This window comes from Bombus vancouverensis, chromosome 6 (genome assembly GCF_051014615.1).
Source record: "Bombus vancouverensis nearcticus chromosome 6, iyBomVanc1_principal, whole genome shotgun sequence".
NCBI lineage: Eukaryota > Metazoa > Arthropoda > Insecta > Hymenoptera > Apidae > Bombus > Bombus vancouverensis.
Window position 1 is genome coordinate 6,256,296 of NC_134916.1, and position 20,482 is coordinate 6,276,777.

The 20,482-nt window shown below is 41.1% G+C and overlaps 1 protein-coding gene across 2 annotated transcripts in view; it reads right to left on the reverse strand.

Annotated features, from left to right (window-relative positions):
• Positions 1-19,885, reverse strand: part of Rbp6 (RNA-binding protein 6) — a 777,348-nt gene extending 757,463 nt beyond the window's left edge. For both annotated transcript variants that reach the window (XM_033340911.2, XM_033340909.2), the window contains exons 1-2: positions 18,722-19,885; positions 15,917-15,957 (exon numbers count right to left, since the gene is read on the reverse strand). In XM_033340911.2, coding sequence (XP_033196802.1) covers positions 15,917-15,957; positions 18,722-18,786 — 106 coding nt within the window. In that variant the 5' untranslated portion in view covers positions 18,787-19,885. The remainder of the gene's footprint in view (positions 1-15,916; positions 15,958-18,721) is intronic.
• Positions 19,886-20,482: the final 597 nt, after the last annotated feature.

The window sequence follows — 20,482 nt, forward strand, 5'->3', positions numbered from 1 at the left end:
ATCGCATTCAGGAGTTCCGAACGAGAGACCTACCAAAAATGCCCCGCGATCTGAATAATGTGGCCAAGAAAATGCACGCAAGCGCTGACTTCAATAATAAGCGTCTCGGTCGAATGCAGTTCTAGAACGTGCGAGAACGCCGCATCCGCAGCTCAGAGTCACACCTCACTGCCGACGCAAAGTGGACTAACCCCTTAATTGGAAACATTGAATGTATTCGAGCGTAGAAAACGCGAACAGGAGAAACAGTGGAAACGAGGAAAACAGATATCGAAAGAGAAATAGGAAAAGAATGAAAGAACGATTCACGGTGAGTTTAGACGAGGATGAAAAAGTGTACGATTGGTACCACTCGATACCATAACTAAACCGGTCCGATATGACCCAGGAAATCCTCTCGATTCGCATCTATATCCATATTCCTACTCAATGCTCCGATACACACGACCTATCGTTTTGCGTGCTTCTAACACCTTTTCCTTTTCTAATACGAATCCATTGTTTTCTTCCTTTATCTCCAATTTGCAACGACGAATACCATACTACAATACTGAATCCTGACTAATTTCATGTGTGGCTGTTTTAAGGAACGTTCTATGAAATATCGTGAAGAAACTGAGACGATAATGTGGTAAGCATTCAAATTACAACAAATTACTGTTGTTGTCCCACAGAAATTGTTCATGTACGATACTACAAAAATGGAAAATATTCTTTGTGAAATCGCGTTATCTGAGTTTAATCCGTTTATTGTTTATTTGTATTGCGACACACGAAGTATTCAAGCATCTTTATTCAGTAGTGATCATTATTCCTTTTTCAAAACGGAAAACCCGCAACGTGTTTCTAAAGCGAGTAGCGCGAAAATAACAGATCAAAGCGCGCGCGGAACCCGAAGCGGAGGATCACGCGAGTCACCGACACGTCCAGGAGAAAGTCTATTTTAGCGCGAACTCTCTTGAAATTTCGCCTCGAACACCTTCGCGATCGTAGTCATTTCCTCTTTAACTTTAGCGCTTATAAAATCACATCCGATATACGGCTTGCTTCATTGCAACTCGCACGGTTCAAAAACGGCTGATAACGAATATTATCGCGAGCAACGCGTAACATAAATATTTACATGTTTGCATCGATGTTTTTCTCGTCCCGTTCCCCCGCCCCAGTCCGTAGTTAACCAATTTTCCAATTTTTATCTTTCCACTGACTTTCTTCGTAGCCTTCGTTTCTCAGTCAAGCGTTACTGCTGAACCCAGTAACGTAAATACAGGACGAAAAGTAGCGAGACACATCTGACGCGAAGTTACAAGGACGAACAAAAAGGAAAGCCTCGCGAAAGTCGTGGAGTCGGATTGGATTGAAAATAAAATGATCGACCGAGGAGATTGCCGACTTATGGGATCAATACGACAAAATGCCGAAATAGATGACTTTGATTCTTGGCACGAAGGATGCGATTGCCGATATTTGGAGATGATTTTATCGAAGTGGATCTTCTGATTTTATATTTTACAAATATCATGTAACAAGTAATGATTTTATAGAAGAAATATATGTAACTACACTCAATCCAAGTATATTAGTAATAAATTGAAGATTTTTAAGTATTTATTAACAAATATTCATTTGCTTCGCTTCGTGCGATATATCGAGTATAAAATATTCAATAAGGTTTAAACGAGACAAGTCACAGAATATTGAGCAACGGCTAATTCTTTTTGATATGTTGGTTTTTTTTTTTTAAATATAATTATCAGACGGATTTGTAGTAATACAGCAATTTTGAAATATCTAACCATCTTGTTCATATAAATATCTACTCCAACTTAACCTACATTGTTCTGCCACGTTCAAAACACGGACTTGATCGGAAGCCATACTGCTGAATCTATTAACATTCCAGATGAAACGCATCTTGCTTCCTCTTCTCTTCATTCTTCTTTCTTTCGTTTCATTGCAGAGTTACAAAAGCATTACGTTTCTCAAGACTTACGATTAATTAAAGAGGTAACGCTCTAATTAATCTAAGGAATGAATTTCATTGAGATTTACATAATTGAGAAATGAGAAAAGCGAATGAAGAGACTTACGATTAATAGCATGGTAAAGTAAACAAGAAGTGAGCCACGGTATGCGATATACTTTCCATTGAAATCGAAACAACCTACGAGCATTTATCGCTCGAGTAGAAGCAATCATTGTCGATAATGACATGGGTCAAGCTCATGACATGGCCTAGATAGACGAGACTGAGTGGAAAATCAACTGAACAGTACTCGTGCTCCCTAACCAGGAAATCATGAGATGGTTTTACAAGTGAAATCCATCCTATAATCAATACCGTTAGTTACTAGAGTAACCAGTTATATTCGAACTGTTCATAAATGAGAAAACTAATCCCATATTTCCTTCTCCGTTACTGACACATTAACATATGCTTCTACAATTAACTTTGCTTGAGTAGAATTCCAGATACCTTAGTATACGGTTAAGCATTTAACTGGTACATAAATTCACAGAAGTCTTATGTTTTTAAATCACAGATAAGATCGTAATCGAGTGTCAGAGTTTGTGATCATTTAAATTGCAATTCTACGACTTTGCATCTTCGCGTTTTAATTTATGATCTCTTACGAAAAATATATGATATTTAAAAAAAATAGAAATGACCTATAAATCTGTCGAAGTCCTTTATCCACAAAAGAATTATTACTAAAATATAATGGTCTTCTCGTACAACTTTCGTAAATGAAGTTTACCAACTTATCGAAGTCATTGCCCACCCTATACATTAAGGCTCTGAAATTATTCTCACTAAATTAGAACTATGTATAAGAAAAGCTGCACAAAGACACTAGGAGGTCTCCTACAATAAAAGAAGAGAGAACACTATATGAATACTGAGAAAAAGATTTTTGCAATAAGAAGATAACAGTAGGAATACCAGCAATAGTACCAGCAAGCAATATCATAAAAAGAAAGGAGAAAACGAGCGGAATACAAGAAGAAGTGAAGTTACTTTAAGTGAAAATTTCAAGTTATGTTCTCGAACAGAAACAATCCTCGTATTCTTAAGATATTCTATGATTCGAAAATGTGTGAACGCCTATTTTAGATGTAACAATGTTGAACTACAAATATATTGATATCCAAACACAACACGATATACGTATCTTTAAGAAAACATATTTTATCTATGCTCAGGGTCGGCTTATCTTCAACAAGGGATGAAAAATAAGGGAAGCACGAAGCTACTAGTATACACATGACAACCGATAAGCCCGTCAGCCAGCACTTAGGCTTACGAGATTCTTACTTATACATCCATTACGTACCAGCACAACGCGTGTCTTGTTCGAGTCTTACAGCCCAACAGAATTAGATGATCCCGGATAAGAACGTTCATCAGCTGTACGTATTGCCACTGCTACTGCATATGTACTGTCTGAGCTGGTTATTTTCATTACTGAGGATATAAAATATTTGAAAATCCACGGAGAATATGAGTGGTTTGTATAGATTCCCTTCGCAGAAATTTCTTATGAAGGCTTCAGAAGTTGGAGAATTTCTAATTTTTAATGAGAAAAAAGCGCGATACATGTACCTTAACGATTATTCGATGATTCTAAGGAAAGAAGATGAATAATTAGTGTACAGTTTCTCAAACGAAGATAAGGGAAACTATGAATCGCTACTGTAGATTTTGAGAGTAACACGTGATAATTGAAGAAAGAAACTTAGTTATCTCAATAAAAAACGAATATAGGAACTATACATGAAAATAATGTAAACTGCGAGTCCTTTTTTATCGAAAATAATAGCGAGATAATTCTGACAAAATAATCTGAGTATTAAAAAGCGACTAATATTTAAAAATTCACGATCGAAGTTAAATCGTTTTGATTATTGATTCACTTTGGAAATTCACTGGCGAGCTAAGCGAGAATAATATTTTATGCGTGGAAATACATACTGCACACGTTCGGAATAATAGCACGAGACAGCGAGCAGTTAACTGCTATTCGAACACCACTACGGAAAATGCAATAAAATGAAAATTAATGATGTCATAATTCAGGCCATTTAAATTACAAAACTGTCTTACGTCAGCAACAATTAACTTAAACCTAACCGATGTCGGATATATTCGCTACATGATGGAAGATTAAAGATTTGCTTTTGAATGATACAGAGCGAGCGTTGACATCTGTTCAATAGCACAAAAAGGAAACGTTACAACCATCGAGGGAAATGAAAGATATCCTTGTTAGTGTTCATAGATTGTGGAAACCAGATGATGTAAAATAGAAATGCTTATCGTACTAACTTTGTATGTGTGGATGGAATGTCTGACGTTTCGATTACTCGAGAAACTAGCGTATCTTACATCGTTCGGAATATATCGTAGAAATGGGACCAATTTTAACAAAACACTTATACATGTACAAAACATATCGTATAGAATTTTTAAAGGCACTACTTAAAGTCTTGGATACGTGACAGTATAATATATACACATGTCATTTAAATGTGTATATATTACTTTTTCCCTCGTGTATAATTCGTGCATTATTAAGAATACGCTCGCGTGCCGATACTGTTAGTTGGCAACCACTGATTTGTAGTATGCAAAGTGCTCGATGTAAAATGAAGTTTAGTGTAGAAAGAAAGCAACTTGAGCATGAAGAGAAAAAGTTACAAGAAATCAATTAGCGAGTTAAACTTATGAAATACTAGTATCGTAATTTTTGTCAGAAAGTAATACTACTAATTATGTACAAGTAGATAAGCGAATGACTCAAAGAAAAAGGCGTTAGCTAAATGTTTAACTTTAAGATCCTTCTTATCTCGTGACCATATATTTAAAACACGGTACATAAGAAACCTTTGATATCACGTACGGAAGAACGTATTCTTTATTTCTAGAAAAACAGCTCGCGGCAAAAGTGCTACGACTAAATCTCGATGTTTCGGACGAAAGATCATACGTGCAGTCCTGACATGCTAAGATTAAACGACACTGTACCAGCTGACGAAACAAGAGTTTTATCTCTTCATCCAAACCACTCCCAAATCGATACATTTCGCAAGTCACGCTATGGAGCAATGTTATATGAATTTCATCTATCACCACAGCTATGCATACATACATATCTCCCTTTCAAATTGGCTCTTTCATCACGACATTTCGCGTAGCGGAAAGAAGAAAAGAGGAAACATGGACTAACAAAACGTGACGTTGAAAACGTAAACCGAAACGATGTCACAAGAGTCATTGACCTCCCTTTATGTTAACAAATACGCTGCGCTAACAAGCTAGCTGTCGCGGAGAGGCCCGCAAGCAGTCACCTATGTCGCTGGAAATAAATTAGACGCCCCTTTCGACCTAGTTGCGTAATTAAGGCCCCCTTTAGCAGCTTTCAAACGAACGAGGAAGAGCCAAAGAGGGACAAGGACAGCCAGCCATCAGTCAGCTGACCGATCGACTCCCTCTTCTTCCTGTTCTTCTGTCCTCGTCCGCCTCGGATAGCCCGTCTCACGATGGCCTCGTGCTGTACCCTTTCCAGCCCAACGGCGTACCATTTAGCCCTTTTCATTCACCAACCCGTCGTACCAAAAGAAACGCGATCGCATCTTCGTCGTTCGCTCAACCTTTAGGGTTATCGCTCTTCCTTCTTCTGCCATTCTTTCAAACAATTTAGCAACGTAACTGAATTAAAGAATCGTCTCAATCGATCAAAAACTCAACGCCGGAAAGAAGTCGTATTTCGAATATAGCATCCACGGTACGTTGTTTTGACGTCGTGATTCGGCAATGCAATTCCAAGGCAATTCCCCGTTTCCAATCGAGATACCACCATTGCATCCGAATTAATAGCGATAGACATGCGCAGAGATGAAGGAGCGCACCGTGGAATATTAGTTCGCGAGCTAGACGACACGACGGGTACGCGCGAGCTGCTTTCTACGTATCTTTAATCGCGGATTTCGACGACCTCGACGATCCAAAATTGAAGCGACCATGAAGTCTCCATTACTTCCGTTCTAATATGTACTCGGCGAAATTAAATTGGCCCCGTGACAACCGACACAACGTATTTTATGGGTTTCTGTTGTATTTTGAATCGCGTTTTGATATCGCGTACACAGTCCAGGGAGAATCACGGAATTAGAATCGAATCTCATGACGGCTGGTGTGAAACATGACGCCCTCCGCCACTTCTTACCCCTGTCGTCACCGCCTCACGGCACTGTAACCCCGCTTCGGTGCGCACACGCTGCGTCATTAGCGGCCCGTTAATACGCAACTTAACGCTTACCCAATTCAACCCAGACCTACCTAACGGCCTATTTATAGTGTACTCCGCGGTGTACCGCGCTACTAATTGGCGTTAGTTTAAGAGTGGCTGCATGAACGACGATCGACCATCCTGTACCAACCAACCAGCTTACCTTCTCGTCTCGTTCGTCGGGTTAACTATCGTTCGTAGCACGATTCCGCTTTCTTTCCTCCCAGTTCAAACATTATATGAAAAGAGAAAGAACTAAATCATCGATGATGAGACGACATTTACACCGTGACAAAACACGAGATCACATATAATATACGCGGGTAAAAAGAAGAGTGGATTTGACCTTACAACTCGTATTCTCATTTTGTTTATCGTGTACGACGATAACCAGCGAGCAACATCTCTCATACAAAATCACCGGCACTCTCTGTAAAACGTTTCCGTAAACAGTGCACGAACGCGCACCAAAAATAGAACTGCAACGAGCGAAAAAGCTGCATGAAAATCTCCGCGATACGAAATCGCTCGTTAACGCCGCAACATCCCGAAAAGACGCTGACAAATTTTCATCGTTTCTCTAGCCACGCATCTCCTTTTCCCTTCCGTCGCCAGCTGTACACCCGTTTGCCCATTAAAACGGCCGGCTGCAATTACGTTTAAAAATAGCGAGAGAGTCGAGGAGAGTCTGTTGCGCTCGATTGCATCAGACACCGTGACGACCAAGACGACTACGACGACAACGAAGCCGAGAAAACGTCACAAAAGTTTTTGCTACGCTTCGTTTGGAATCGGAGTGTTTCTCTTTAAATCACAGCTGATAACGTTCTCGTCCTCGCTTCGGAGCTCGTTTCCGTCTCGACTGAACAATTATCAAACGAGACAGTTGCAGTTTATTATTTCGAATATTTGAAGCACCGACGTGACACATGAAAAAATTGCAAGAAAAGGCGATAAATATATTTTAATCCGAAGAGACTTATCGGTGATAATCGTGTCTATATATGTATAATACATTGTCAGTCATAAATCATCAGACGCTTCGTACATTTGGGAGAAATTCACATCGTAGTTACATGAATGAAGTTGGCAATTATTAATCACGCGTGTTATCAAGAAAACTAAATTATACTGTATTTTGAAGATCGTATTATAAACCTAGTTTAATAAATATTATGTTTAAAGTTAACAAAAACCCGATGACCTATGAACAGGACTTTATAAGAATTGAAATGACCGCACTTGGATTAGAAAAAATAGATAATTATAAACTAACTCCTAAATCTCGCCTAGTACATTTAACACCTTAACCTACGTTCGAGAATTTTGGGCTGAAAACGTAAACAAGCTATTATATATTATATCATATATTATATTTGGCTCGATCATCGTACCACGGGCAATGCCCATAGTTGTAGGTTAAGGGGTTAACATAATTACATATAATATCTATAATAATATGCAAAAGTGATGTAAGTAATAATTTTCAATCATTGAACGAGACGACTGTTCGAATTACTAAGTCTAATCCGTGGTTGTAGTCATTCTACTTAAGGCAATTCACGAAACGAAAAGAACTGCAATCAAAATGGCTGTTAAAAGCCAGTAAGCGAAAAAACGTTTTACCTACGTATATATCGTTGCATCGAAAAATATTGTTTGATAAAGTTCGATTAAAAACGAAATATTCCAGAATAAGACGATTTACATCGCTTCCATCGCGATCCGTTGCTTATACACGAAACAATAAATTATTACGTACGCTGGAAATTGTAAAAACAGTACGTGGTAGCTGGGACTATGACAGAAAGCAATTTGAATTGGACGCTTTCATCTCGGTGTACTCGTTTTTCGTCAGCACAACACGGTATTGCTGCTAACCGACGCGACGTGACGCAGAAAGCGATGAAAGTTAGGTGCAAACTGATGCATGTTTGTAAGCTTGAACCGTTGTCCCACAATGTTTTGACAATACCTGGAACCGACCCAAAGTGCCAAGTAACCATTTGAATGACTTGAAATTTCGCCGGACAATCAAGACCACGTGCGTACAAGAAACACAACCTACTCGACAAATCCCATTGTACATTGCTACAATGTAGAACGTACAATGTACGTTTCGTACGTTTAAGTACGTTAAAACATATTTGCCATTGTAAAAATATTAATAACTAATACAAACGACTTCATAAGAATTGTTTACGATCTTTGTGGCAGTTCATCCAAATATCGGAAAGGAGATGATTCTAGTTAATATATTTAATATTATTTCAAATATTACAATTCGTTTTCCAAGATAGCCATAGCTACCAATTGTAATAACGAAATGAGTAAAATCATCGATGTCAAGAGAGATAACGGACTTGCTGGACACTTGTATATCCAGTGGATCGAGGCGCTTCAACACAAACCAGGGTAATTTTCATCGGAGCGGGTTCGACGCTCGAAATCGTGTCAAGCTGAAGGGCCATTGGTGTCGAACACCATCGCACTCGATATCTCTACAAACTATTTTTACGTAACCACGAACGTAACCAAGAAAAACTTTATTGAACATATAGCCACACGTATATACGGGAGCATACGCTTTTACGTTTACGAAACATCAATTAAAAGGCCTTGTGCAAAGTATGTATACGTGAAACGGCGTAGGATTTCCTGGAATCATGGGGAACACAATGGATAAGGTAACACGGCTCGTAGTGTCCGCGAATTACGGCAAACAAAAGGGTAAACGTAAAACACGGCACAAAAAATACCACAACAAAAAATACATCTTGGGTATCCTTCTACGATCGAGCACGTGCTCGCGTTAAACTGCGACGCGTACACGTATGCAACTGCAAGCGATAAAATCATAAAAGGCGAGATTATGGCTCGGGCCACGATAACTCTGGATACGACGCAAACAACCAGCCACTGAAAAATGTAATTGCTCGAAAGCGTGACTACCGTAGATCTGAGACCTTAAATGGCGCACTGAAGACAATCGTACTGGGATGCAGATGGCGACCAGATCCTGGAAAGCGATATTTTGAGGAAATATTGCGGAGAAATAGTATACGGTAAGATAAAGCACGCAAGAAGCAGAATCTTCGTTGAAGAGCCAAAAAACAGACGTTTGACAAAATAACTCTGAGTCTGGTTCTTTGTCAGTCAGTTAAACGTTGCAGCAAAACAAGGAAAATTGTTATTAGTTAAAAAAACAGCAAAGACCGCTGCTATCTTTCTTAGTTCTGGCTATATAGCTTCCGTTACGCATAATATGTCGTTACTTTGCCATCGCACGGCACAGTCGTAAACGCATAATCGCTGATGAGCATTATTCACGTAAAGTCGCGTAAAGTGAAACAAACAAAGCCAAATGAGTAATGCGTATTAAACAAAATGCCATAAACCAACGATTTTATTTCCTAGGTGTCATGATGATGATACAGTATTCTAACTAGAAGACATACATCAATGTCGATCATTGATTGGGAAAAGTCTCGCCAACTATCCACACTCTTCATTCATCAAGCTCCGTACAATTTCTCCGACAAATTACACGTTACGCCTTGTTTCACTGGCAGATTCGTCGATGCCGATGATTAATACGTAATCACTCTTTGTACAGAGAACCGCATTTTGAAATCACATTATGTATAATATGTACATTGATATACGTAGTGCGAATAACCGATTGAATTGGCAAACACCGGCGCGCAGTTAGGAACGTCTGTCGTCACAATAGGCTGAAACCCTCTGCGGGAATCAAACATAAACGAACGTGCGGTCCTGACGATTGGATTTTGAACGGAACACCGTTCTCGATCTCTTGCATGCGAGACGGGAATATGACTTGACGAAGGAAGGTCTTTCGAGAGATACAAGGACTAGAAATCAATCACTATGCTAGGCTCAAGTTCCAGATTCGACGTTGAAACGTGCAAAAGAGTGAAATCGGGCAGGTTCGTAAGAAAAGAATTTATAAAATAAAATGATAAATGAAGTAAATTACATTGAAAATATTATTTCTAATTTTGTTCATATTAGGATTCGAATTGATAGTTGTTATAGCTCTTATAAATATTAATATTCACGAAATAAATAAAAACTTGATAAAATAATTCAACGATTTCACTAAAAATACACTATGCACCTATATATTTATGTATAGCCTCTTTTTATAGAAAGTTTCTCAATTCATTTTTACAAAAATTACTGTGCTCATTCGAGTCCCGGTTTTAAAACAGAAGAAATCTGAATGAAAGAAGAGGAACTATTTTTCCACGAAGTCAGTCGATGAAACGAAATCATGAACATTTTTCGCAGAAGGTAAACTGTAATTCGAAGTTTATAGAAGAAAAGAAAAGAATCGTTAGAGCTAACGAAAGGATTTCATTGGTAGGCGGGAGTTTGCGTAACACACCGCCAACTCGGTAACGGAACCAGCGTTTCCGTATTACGTTCCAACATGCAGGATTATGCGGCTCGTAATGCGACACTGTCTCGTAAACCTCGCGAAACTTCGAGCGCCACGATGATCGGTGAAACGAACTCGAGCTCCATGGACTCGCGAGGACTGCGAGTCGCACGCTCGTCGTGCCTCGAACGGTCGCACCGCGACGCACAACGAAATCTTCCGTGCACGACCGGCTCCACATGGACACGCTAACGCGGAAAGATGAACAACAGAGTTTTTCTTCCATACCCTCTGTTTTTTCTTTTTTCTGCGACAACCGGCTAGCCCGCTTTGCCAACGGCAAACGCTTTTTCAATGGGAAAAGTGAATAAGAAAAGGAAAGGAAGAGAAGAGTACTGGCTGCGATAGTTAATGGAATTTATCGCGGGCTATCTTGAATTTTGATGTTCGATAAATGGAGGGTTTCTCAGAAGTAGATAGTTGAAGTTTGCAAACGTGTTCCATGTGTTTAATTGAGGATTAAATATTTTATTTCATGAACATAGATATTAGAAATTTCCGAAGAACGTGTGTGTAGGATTTTTAAATAATAGATGAAATGAGAACACAAAAATTCACGAGGAGTCTTACGAGAAAGATATGGACCGCGCTAGGATATAAGTATCATTCGTTTTACTATCCATCTTTATTTTTATTTCCATTCTATTTTTATCTTTATTCTATTTTCATCTTTACTTTTATCTTTATTCTATTTCTATCTTTATTTTTATCCTATGATGCTATCACAAATTTTACAAATTCCTATACATGTTTCAAATTCTATCGCATTTTTTCTTCAACGATAATGCAAGGTATTTATAACCCTGCACTTGTCGGACATCTCAGAAAGGAAGCACTTCCGAACTCATATTTACGTAATATCTTTTTATCCTAAAGCTGAATCAAATACTGGTCCTCAAACTTTGTCTGTTTATACTTGAAATTTTCTGTTCAGTTATAATATTTGATCAAAGTCACACACTTTTATTCCTCGATAAAATAAATCTATATCAACCCGAAACGTTTCTATTAACCAACGTGAATGAACCTATAAAAATATCGCTGGAAAAAGGGCAAAGAACTTCTTGCCCCGACCCAATCATTTTCCGCGAATACAATTATTGCTATTACACACATACTGTTTCAGAAGTAACTCGTTTCATGCTTGCGAACCGCGATAAACCGTAGAAGCAACATACTGCGACGCTCGTAGGCGCTTTCCCACGGTTACAGCGCGGTGCACATCGCATCTTTGTACCTATGAACTTTTGCGGAACACAGTACAGCGACGCAAAACACGGTTTACGACAGTGCGCCGTGAAACGGCCGGACGACTGCTCCGCTTTTTCTACCTCAGACACGCTTTCTCATAGCGCCACTGATGAAAGGAAGGCTAAACCGGTGGAAATGGAGCGCGAACATGGCATCGATCGATCATTGTTCGTCGATAATTCGCCGGCAAATTCGTCCTCATCCAACGTCCGAAGCGCTTCCACGAATTTATTTTCAACTTTGCGCGTAAATTTAATCTACGAGCTGATGACCCTAATGGGAAAAGATACACGTGGCGAGGAACTATGCAACGAACGGTTAACTTTTCTTGGACGTCATCTTCATTTTTCCTTTTCGTGTTTTTTTCTTTCATTTTTCGTCGCACAGAATGGACTTGCAGGAAGACAGTCTGACTAAGCAAACTACGACATAACGAGGAAAGGACAAAGTGAGATGGTGATACGCTACTTACGTAACTGCGGCAAATAACGCTAATGAGCCTACTCCAACTTCGTTCCTTTTATTCTTTTTCCAGGAGAATCGCTAACGCGAAGTTACGAAAACTATTTCAGCGGTGCGTAATTAAGGAAGAACGAAACCGACTCGTTTGCCAAAATATTAGCCCGGCGAATGAACAACCGCGACATAACCCGGAACAATACCTGCCGACCAGATTATATAACGACTGAGAATTTGCTTCGGCGCGGCGGTTTGAACATTATCATGGTATGTTAATGATCGGAAGAATCAGCAAACGTAAAAGTCACGTAACTCTATCGTGTATTAGTTAATGAAACGGTAGCTGCGGCTAATAATCTACCGCCACCGAGGAGGTATTAAGAGTACGCCTTCGAATTAATTTTATCGTTTTTGGAACGTTTATCGGACAGTCTTCGTTTTCTTCCATACGGTAGTAATTGGATAATACACTCAATTACTTTAATCGCGCAGTTACCGGTGTAGCGAGTTTTCACTTTCTATACATGAATAAGATACATATTAATACTGCTTTTTCAAATCTAGCACACGTGCGTACAACCAGCAGTTTCTAACAATAATCACGATCCAAAAGTTTTATTTTCAAGTTTATTTTCAATCTCTTTTCAATTTCGTATAAAGTTAATAGTTTTATTAACTAACAATAGGATACAATAGAATATCCAAATAATTCTATACACGATATTGAAAAGAGTATCTTACAAAATGTGGAACAATGGAATAGATTCAAACTCGAAACTCGTAAGTATATCAGAAAATACCTATCACATGCTCAAGCTGATAAGATATCGCGGAAACGCCATTGTAAATACGTAACGTACGCATTCCCGCCATAAAAATTTCGCGGAAGTAGTTGGCGGTTTCTAAGTAGCCGCGATCGTTTCACAATACAATTGCTCGCGGCCGCGTGGCATGATTATATTAATTCGCGCAAGAACGGTTTTGTTCCTTCGCCTGATGCACGCCTTTCCTACGAAGCAACGTTTCCTCCTCGAGGTTAGTCGCCGCACGCCGCGAAATTAGCGCTGATTTTAGATCAAGACAGGTAAACCTCCTAGGTTTCCTATGAATTCCTCGCGAAAAGTGACAAAAGGCACGAAAATAGAAAAAGCAAAGAGAAACAAAAAGGGGACGGATTTTTTTCAACTGTATTTGAAAGGTTAATTAAATGTCACGTATTTAACATGTATTTTGCCGCGAATTCTGTACGGTAATGGACGAACATTCTTTTGTGTAATTGAATAATTCAGCAGAGAGAAAGAGAAAGATCCTTTAATTGGAGCCGACCAGGAGAAAAACCGTGTAGAGCGTCCTAACGTTGCATTACTAATTATGTCACGAACCTATCTGACCGTAGTCAGAAATAATTGCTACACGGTCGTCAAAGAATTTAATTCCTAGTCTTATTCTGGCATAGTATATTGCGTCTCGTACCACCGTCAGCGATTATCTCTTTGAAATTATTTCACGAAATTGAAGGTTCATTCGCCCCAAAAAGCAAAAAAGAAAAAGAACGATCTCCATTGCAAATGGAAAGCTTATGGCGTAAAAATTCTTCTATTCTCTCGACAAAAAATTTACGTTTCTATTCTATGAAAAACAATTTTATTTCTAAAAGATTCTAGGAGATGCTCATTGTCTCATTTATCGGTCTACATTCTTGTCGTCTATATAAAACGTCTACTTTATCAGCCATTTAACTTAACGACAGAAAAACTTTCAATGCTAGAAGATCGAACGTGATTTCTCCGATGGTTTCACATGACGAATGTTCGTATGGTTACAAGTTACAACACACGAGAGCGTGTCGCGTTTTTCACGATTCCGTCGTTGCCGTGGCAATTTCTCAAAATCACGCGTCACGCACGGCTCGTGTTATCAATTATTCTCGTGAATCTTATCGCGGTCCATTCGAGAACAGTTTACATAGAGCCATTTTTTTCGTCGACAGTCGAAAGGCGCGCGTGACGACTCGTGGCCATTTGGTCGCGGCACGATTATCGTTCCGCGTTCCAGCCTCTCGTTGAGGCAATTCTTTTTCTCGCTCTACCCTTCCCTCTCCTTCTGTCCTACGCCCAACTGGCACGAGTCTCTTAACGAAGATAAAAGGACTGCTAACTCGAACCTCGAACACTCGAACACGCGAGCAAGCGGCCAAGCGAGCCCCGTCAAAAGGAACGCCTCGAATTTGCACGTGCTCCTCGTCATTACCTCATCGACCATGCACGCTCCCTTCGTTCCTATAGAGCAACTTCTTTTCATACAAAAGGACCACTTATTCATTCGTCCTGAATATTTTATCCTAATTTTTCAAATCTACTCTTCTTTTTCCTTTTAATCTTTCCATAACGGGTAAGTTTTAGACAATGCAATTGTTTGCAAAAGTTTGGGTTACTATACAATATAACTTTGAGATTATACGATCTGCATGAATAACTGTACTCTGCTCTTTATGGGAACAATTGTCATAGCCTTTATCATGAACTTGCATCGATGATTGGCCATTCAAATAATCGCGAGTAGCCTATATGCTACATTAATCACGATTTTTAAACGATTACCGAGTTGCCTTTATATCAATTATTTTCCTAGTTTATATAGTTGCACCAGAATGATTATGTTATGTAAGATATTTTTATAGTTGCTTCAGAATAATTAATTATGTGAAAATGTCGAATTACGTTTCATTATTCAATTCTCAAATTAACTACAACTTAATTATTTATAACCCTTTACTCCAATAATGATAGTAGTTTCACATTAAAGATACTAAAAGAGCTATTTTACTAATATTAACTTTACTCCAAATCATATTGATATAAAAGTCACGGTCTATCGTAGCATCTAACCGTCACACCATCTTTTTTATTGCCTAATACAATACTGATATAACATATCCCTGTTCCATTCAGAATATACATCTCTAGGATCGATATGAGAAACGTATTTGTATCTCACTTGTTCCTTTCTTTTAACATAAGCGTTCGAAGCACAACGTATGTTACGTAAACAATACTTGAATAATAGATTACTCACTAAACTTATCGCCAAACTAACCTTTCAACACACGTTCGAATATATACGAAATATACAACATACAAATGACAGGTATTTCCTCTATACAGTATCGCTCTAAAGATCAATAAAAAAAACCTTATTCGATCGTACCTTATTTTCGCTCATCCTCGATCACCCCGAAGCATCAAACACAACACAAAATGAATTAAAACCATTCACTACCGTACAAAAGGGAACGTATGGGCGACGACGTTTAAAACAATAGGGCACGCAAGTGAACTGTCGAAACGTATCGATGCGCGCGCACATTCGAACGATATGAATAGGTAGAACGCGCGATCTCGAGGATCAAAAATCGATATTTTGTTTTCAAACAAAAATATTGACTACATACCTGGACTGGTCTGCCAAGATAGACCACCGATGAACATTTTCCTAGAAAAAGAAAGATGATTCCGTCAGCATCGGCATCAGGTTGCATCTTCTGCAGATGACGAAGGGAGACAGGGGAAACTGCCGACAGAGGGTAACTTCCGGTATCGTGACCCCCTGCGCAGTCTCCGTTTGTCGACGGCAGGTGTCACCACACATCAACCAACAACTGAACAACTCGCGGATTATTTTCTTTCTCATTGCATTAATCATAACCTCATTAAAACACGTCGTTTAATTTACAAAACATCGCATTCATTTAAAACAGAAACCAAACGATTCACGCGCGAAACACAACAAACACGTGTTCCCCTCGTACCTGGGCGCCTTCTTTGTTCTATATCGATTTATATCAATCCTACAAGCTTCGATATTCTAACAGAATTCGTCGAACTTGTCGGCGTTACAGCGTGTTCATTCGAATCTATATTTGACTCTGGTTACTGAGAACTATACAAAAAAACTTTTGTCCCTTGTTTATGACAGTCCCAAATAGTTCAGGGAAATAAAATATTCCCTTCCCTTTCCCAAACAATGAATCAAATTCGGACTTATGTTACACAAAATCGTAATTATTAATCGATTTATAAGAAACGTTATCGTTGGTGATATTGCAAAAACATTTGTACACCAATCAGAATTGAGCGGGTTCGCAAGAATATAGCAAACTCGTGGTCGTAATGCAAATACATTTTAGATACGGATAATATAAATATACCGCGTTTAAGTTAGAGTAATGGAAGACGCATAGGAGGATTTCTCTTCCCCGTTATTAAGCATATAACAAATGAAACAAGAGCCATTTTATGGCACGATAAGATTTCTAATCCGGGTACGAATATTAAGAAATAAATACTACTCGGAGAATTTTGAAACCGGATACGACTACTTTGATTACTCATTCGATAATTACTCTAATCACCGTCACGTACTTCCGTAGATCGATACGCATTGTTACATGTCACAACGCCAGCAATTATCTCGATTACCACCACCCGTCAAAACACTTCCGTTGGGACGATCTTGCTATTTTTACGATACATCGAGTATTCACGAATAAATAACAGCGTCTCATTAGGACCTTACGTCGTGCGCGAATATCATTGTAGTAAATGTGTTCTTATCAATAAACGCATCAATTACGGATAGCAATCGCGACACGAATATAAATCTTTATACAAAATAAACCTGTCTACCGTGTATTAGCGTCAAAGCCTATACCGTTTTTCTAGTAATCCACTAACGAATGGATAAGGAAATTCATGCAATTTTTTGCCTCCTATACTTCCGCGTTTGTTTCTTCTTTTTTTTTACTCTGCGTTTTAAAGAAGGCCATAGTACGAGCAACATAATGCATTGGCATTGCTGGAAGGCAAAGATTATCGTGGTAAGCAGTATATCCACGAAGATAACATTCTCGCGTTGTGGACGTAATCACGTGGTGGCGCATTTGAACATCGATTTTCCGTGGCACGATATAACCTATTCCCCTCGCCCACGCATTCCTCCCTCCTTGTCGTCTGCCTCCCTCCCTGCATAACCCCCTTCAGTTCTCTCTTTAGGTCTTCGTGATACGAAGAACTGGAGTAGGCTACCGCACTATACCCCGTTGATAGGTTCAGGAGAATTAATAGGACAAACCATTGACCATATGTCGTCGGAATCGATCGCGGAAGATACACCGAGCGATGTTAGCAACCCGTCTAACTTTCCACTGGAATTGCTAAACTTTGTCACCCCCGTGAAACCATTTCAACGTACCGCGTGCTCGTTTCTCGACGTGCGGCACGTATACACACGCGACACGCGATTATGTCCATAAAAAACGAAATGTTTCGAGGAGTTTGAACAGGTAACTGATAAACGAGTCGGTCTTTCTTTCTGTATTTATTCACGAGTCACGTGGTGAACGCGAAACACTGTGGCCTCAAAGCCGGAAAACTTTCAGCACCACGTGACACACGTTCCCTTTTAGCCCTTCAAAATACACTGGTTTGTTGCGTTTCTCTCAACACTTCTTCTCAAATTGCTACGTATTTATATTTGAGGGGAAATCATTTGTCACTGTTCTTCGATATCGAGCAGGTTTTTTTCGGAAAACAATGGTTGGCGGCAAATTCAAAGGTGTTAAATCATTTCTCTTTCCCTCCCTGTCTCACCCCTTCCTTTACGACCCCTGCTGCTTCTCCTTCCCATTCATCTAATCTTTCCCCTTCGTTCCCCTCCTTTCCTTTCACCGAGTTTGAGGGGATGTTGAACACGCTGAAAGAAGGCGCCACCGGTCCGAGGAGAGCGCCGTGGCACGCATATTCACGCGCCCGGCAAACATAAACACTATACGTTTCACGAATCCGACTGCCCGTTATCGTATAACCACGACGTCGAGACGTAACCCGCGAAAACGACAACTACGGCGGCAATGACGACACAATGTCGAGGATGAATTACGGATGATAATATCGAAACGAACCGAAGCGTGTAACGAGCAACACGAGAACGAGCCGTATTACGACGAACGATCCGTATCGAAACCGTATAAGAAGCATCAACATAACAAACACTCGCGCGGAGCAGGGCAACAGAAACACAAAGTAACGAGAACAACACGACGCGCGTTAAATCGTTCGGGCAACGCGCGGCATCAAAACACACTTTTGAACGTTATTACTGGTCGCTCTTTCGTTCCGTTTTCACGCACGCTCGATCTCGTTGGTGGTGGATGTAGTGGAGGTCTGTTTTGGGATCAGGATATCCTGGTTTCTCCTACCCTGGATCGTTCGGCACCTCGGCTGGCGAGCCGCTCGCAACGATTTCCTGGTTCTGGGGCTCCATAGCGACGCGCGGCGCACGGCTTGTCGTTATGACAACGCTCTCGCGTGTCCGGGGTTGCAGTGGCTATGGTAACACTAGTACCAGTGGCAATGGCAGCCGGTCTCGCCGATAGCCGCCTCTCGCTCGCTTCTCGTTCTTTCGACTTTGACACACCACGTCGTCAGCTGAACGATGTGCCGTGTGTGTTTGCCTTGTCGATGGCAAAACACCGACTCGACTCGATCCTTCGCGTGTCAACGCTTCCGATGTCACGGCACGACACGCACTTTCACGCGACTTCTATTACTCTCTCGTTGATCCTCGTCCCTCGATTGTTACGTCTACTCGCGTCTCTTTAATCTTCGCGCTCGCTCCTTCGCCTCTATGTTGTTCACCTGTCTCTCTCTGTTTTCCTGGTAGACCGAGTGCGCGGTGCTCCGTCGTTTTCGGAGGCTGCGCGACGGTTTTACGTTGCTTTATCGCGATAAATTATCGACGGTAGGACGGTGGAACGTGGAATGAAACGTACGCGCGGTACGTTTCACGGATCGCACTTTGTTTTGCTGTTGTATTCGTTTTTTTTTTATTGTTTCGTCCTTTCTTTCTTTCGATTGTGAACAATGAGTCGACGGAGTGTTGTATATCCGCGTTGGTCGCGTCGAGCCGGATCACGACGACGGCGACGAACACGACAACGAGGATGACGACGGCGGCAGCGGTAGCGGAGACAACGACAACGACGACGTGGACGTAGACAAGGAAGATGACGATGACGACGACGGCGAAGACTGCGTCGAAAACGACGACGATAACGACAGCAACGAGGAGTACAGATCACGACGACGAAAAAACGGGCTGTCGACCTCTCGTTTCTCGGTTTTTCTCACAGTCGGCTTCTTGCTATTTCGCGTTCTTCTTCCCGTTCTTTTCTTCTTTCACTTTCTCTCCCTTTCTCTCGCGCTCTCTCTCTCTCTCTCTCCTCTTTCTCTCCACACTCTCCCCTACTACTGACTACTAAAAACTAAGGAGAAGGTGAGAGGTTACGTGGCTGCGCGGTACGGCGACTACTGATGACGGGCGGCGGCCGGTACTCGGACGTGCGACGCGCTCTGCGAGAGGTTCGACGTGACACTGCGCTCTCGGGGCGCGGGGCGGGGGGAGGGGGTGCCGCGGGGAAGAGGGGAGGACTAAACGGCGGAGAAGAGCGGCGGTGGCGGCGGTGGTGGCGACGGCGGCGGTATCGGCGGCAGTAGCGGGGCATACACCGCTTCTCTTTCTTCCTTTCTGCTTCGCGTGCCCCTCTCTTTTCTTCCAACTCTACGTCTATCCTGTTTTAATCCGTTCCTTTGCTCTCTGTTCTTATCCGTCGATTGGGGGTGGGGGAGAATCTCGCGCTTGCGCCGTCCCTACCCGCCGGGCCAGCCAAACCGGGAAGGGGAAGATCGCGACCGCGTACCCGCCTCCGACCGCGGCCTGTTCGCCTGCTCGCCTGTTCGCTTACTCGCTCGCTTCTTGCTTCGCGAAAAAGTCCGACCACCCGCTCGCCTGCACTACTTGCCCGATTTCTCTTACTTGCCTCTTGTCTCTTTCAAAACGCGTGAGAGAATCTCTTCGTCTATGGACCAGACCCGACTCAACTCGCATCGCGATTACCATCACGCGAGTTACGTGAAGAGCGCCAAGCAGCAGCGTGCGGCGCCTGGTCAGCCGAGCGAGC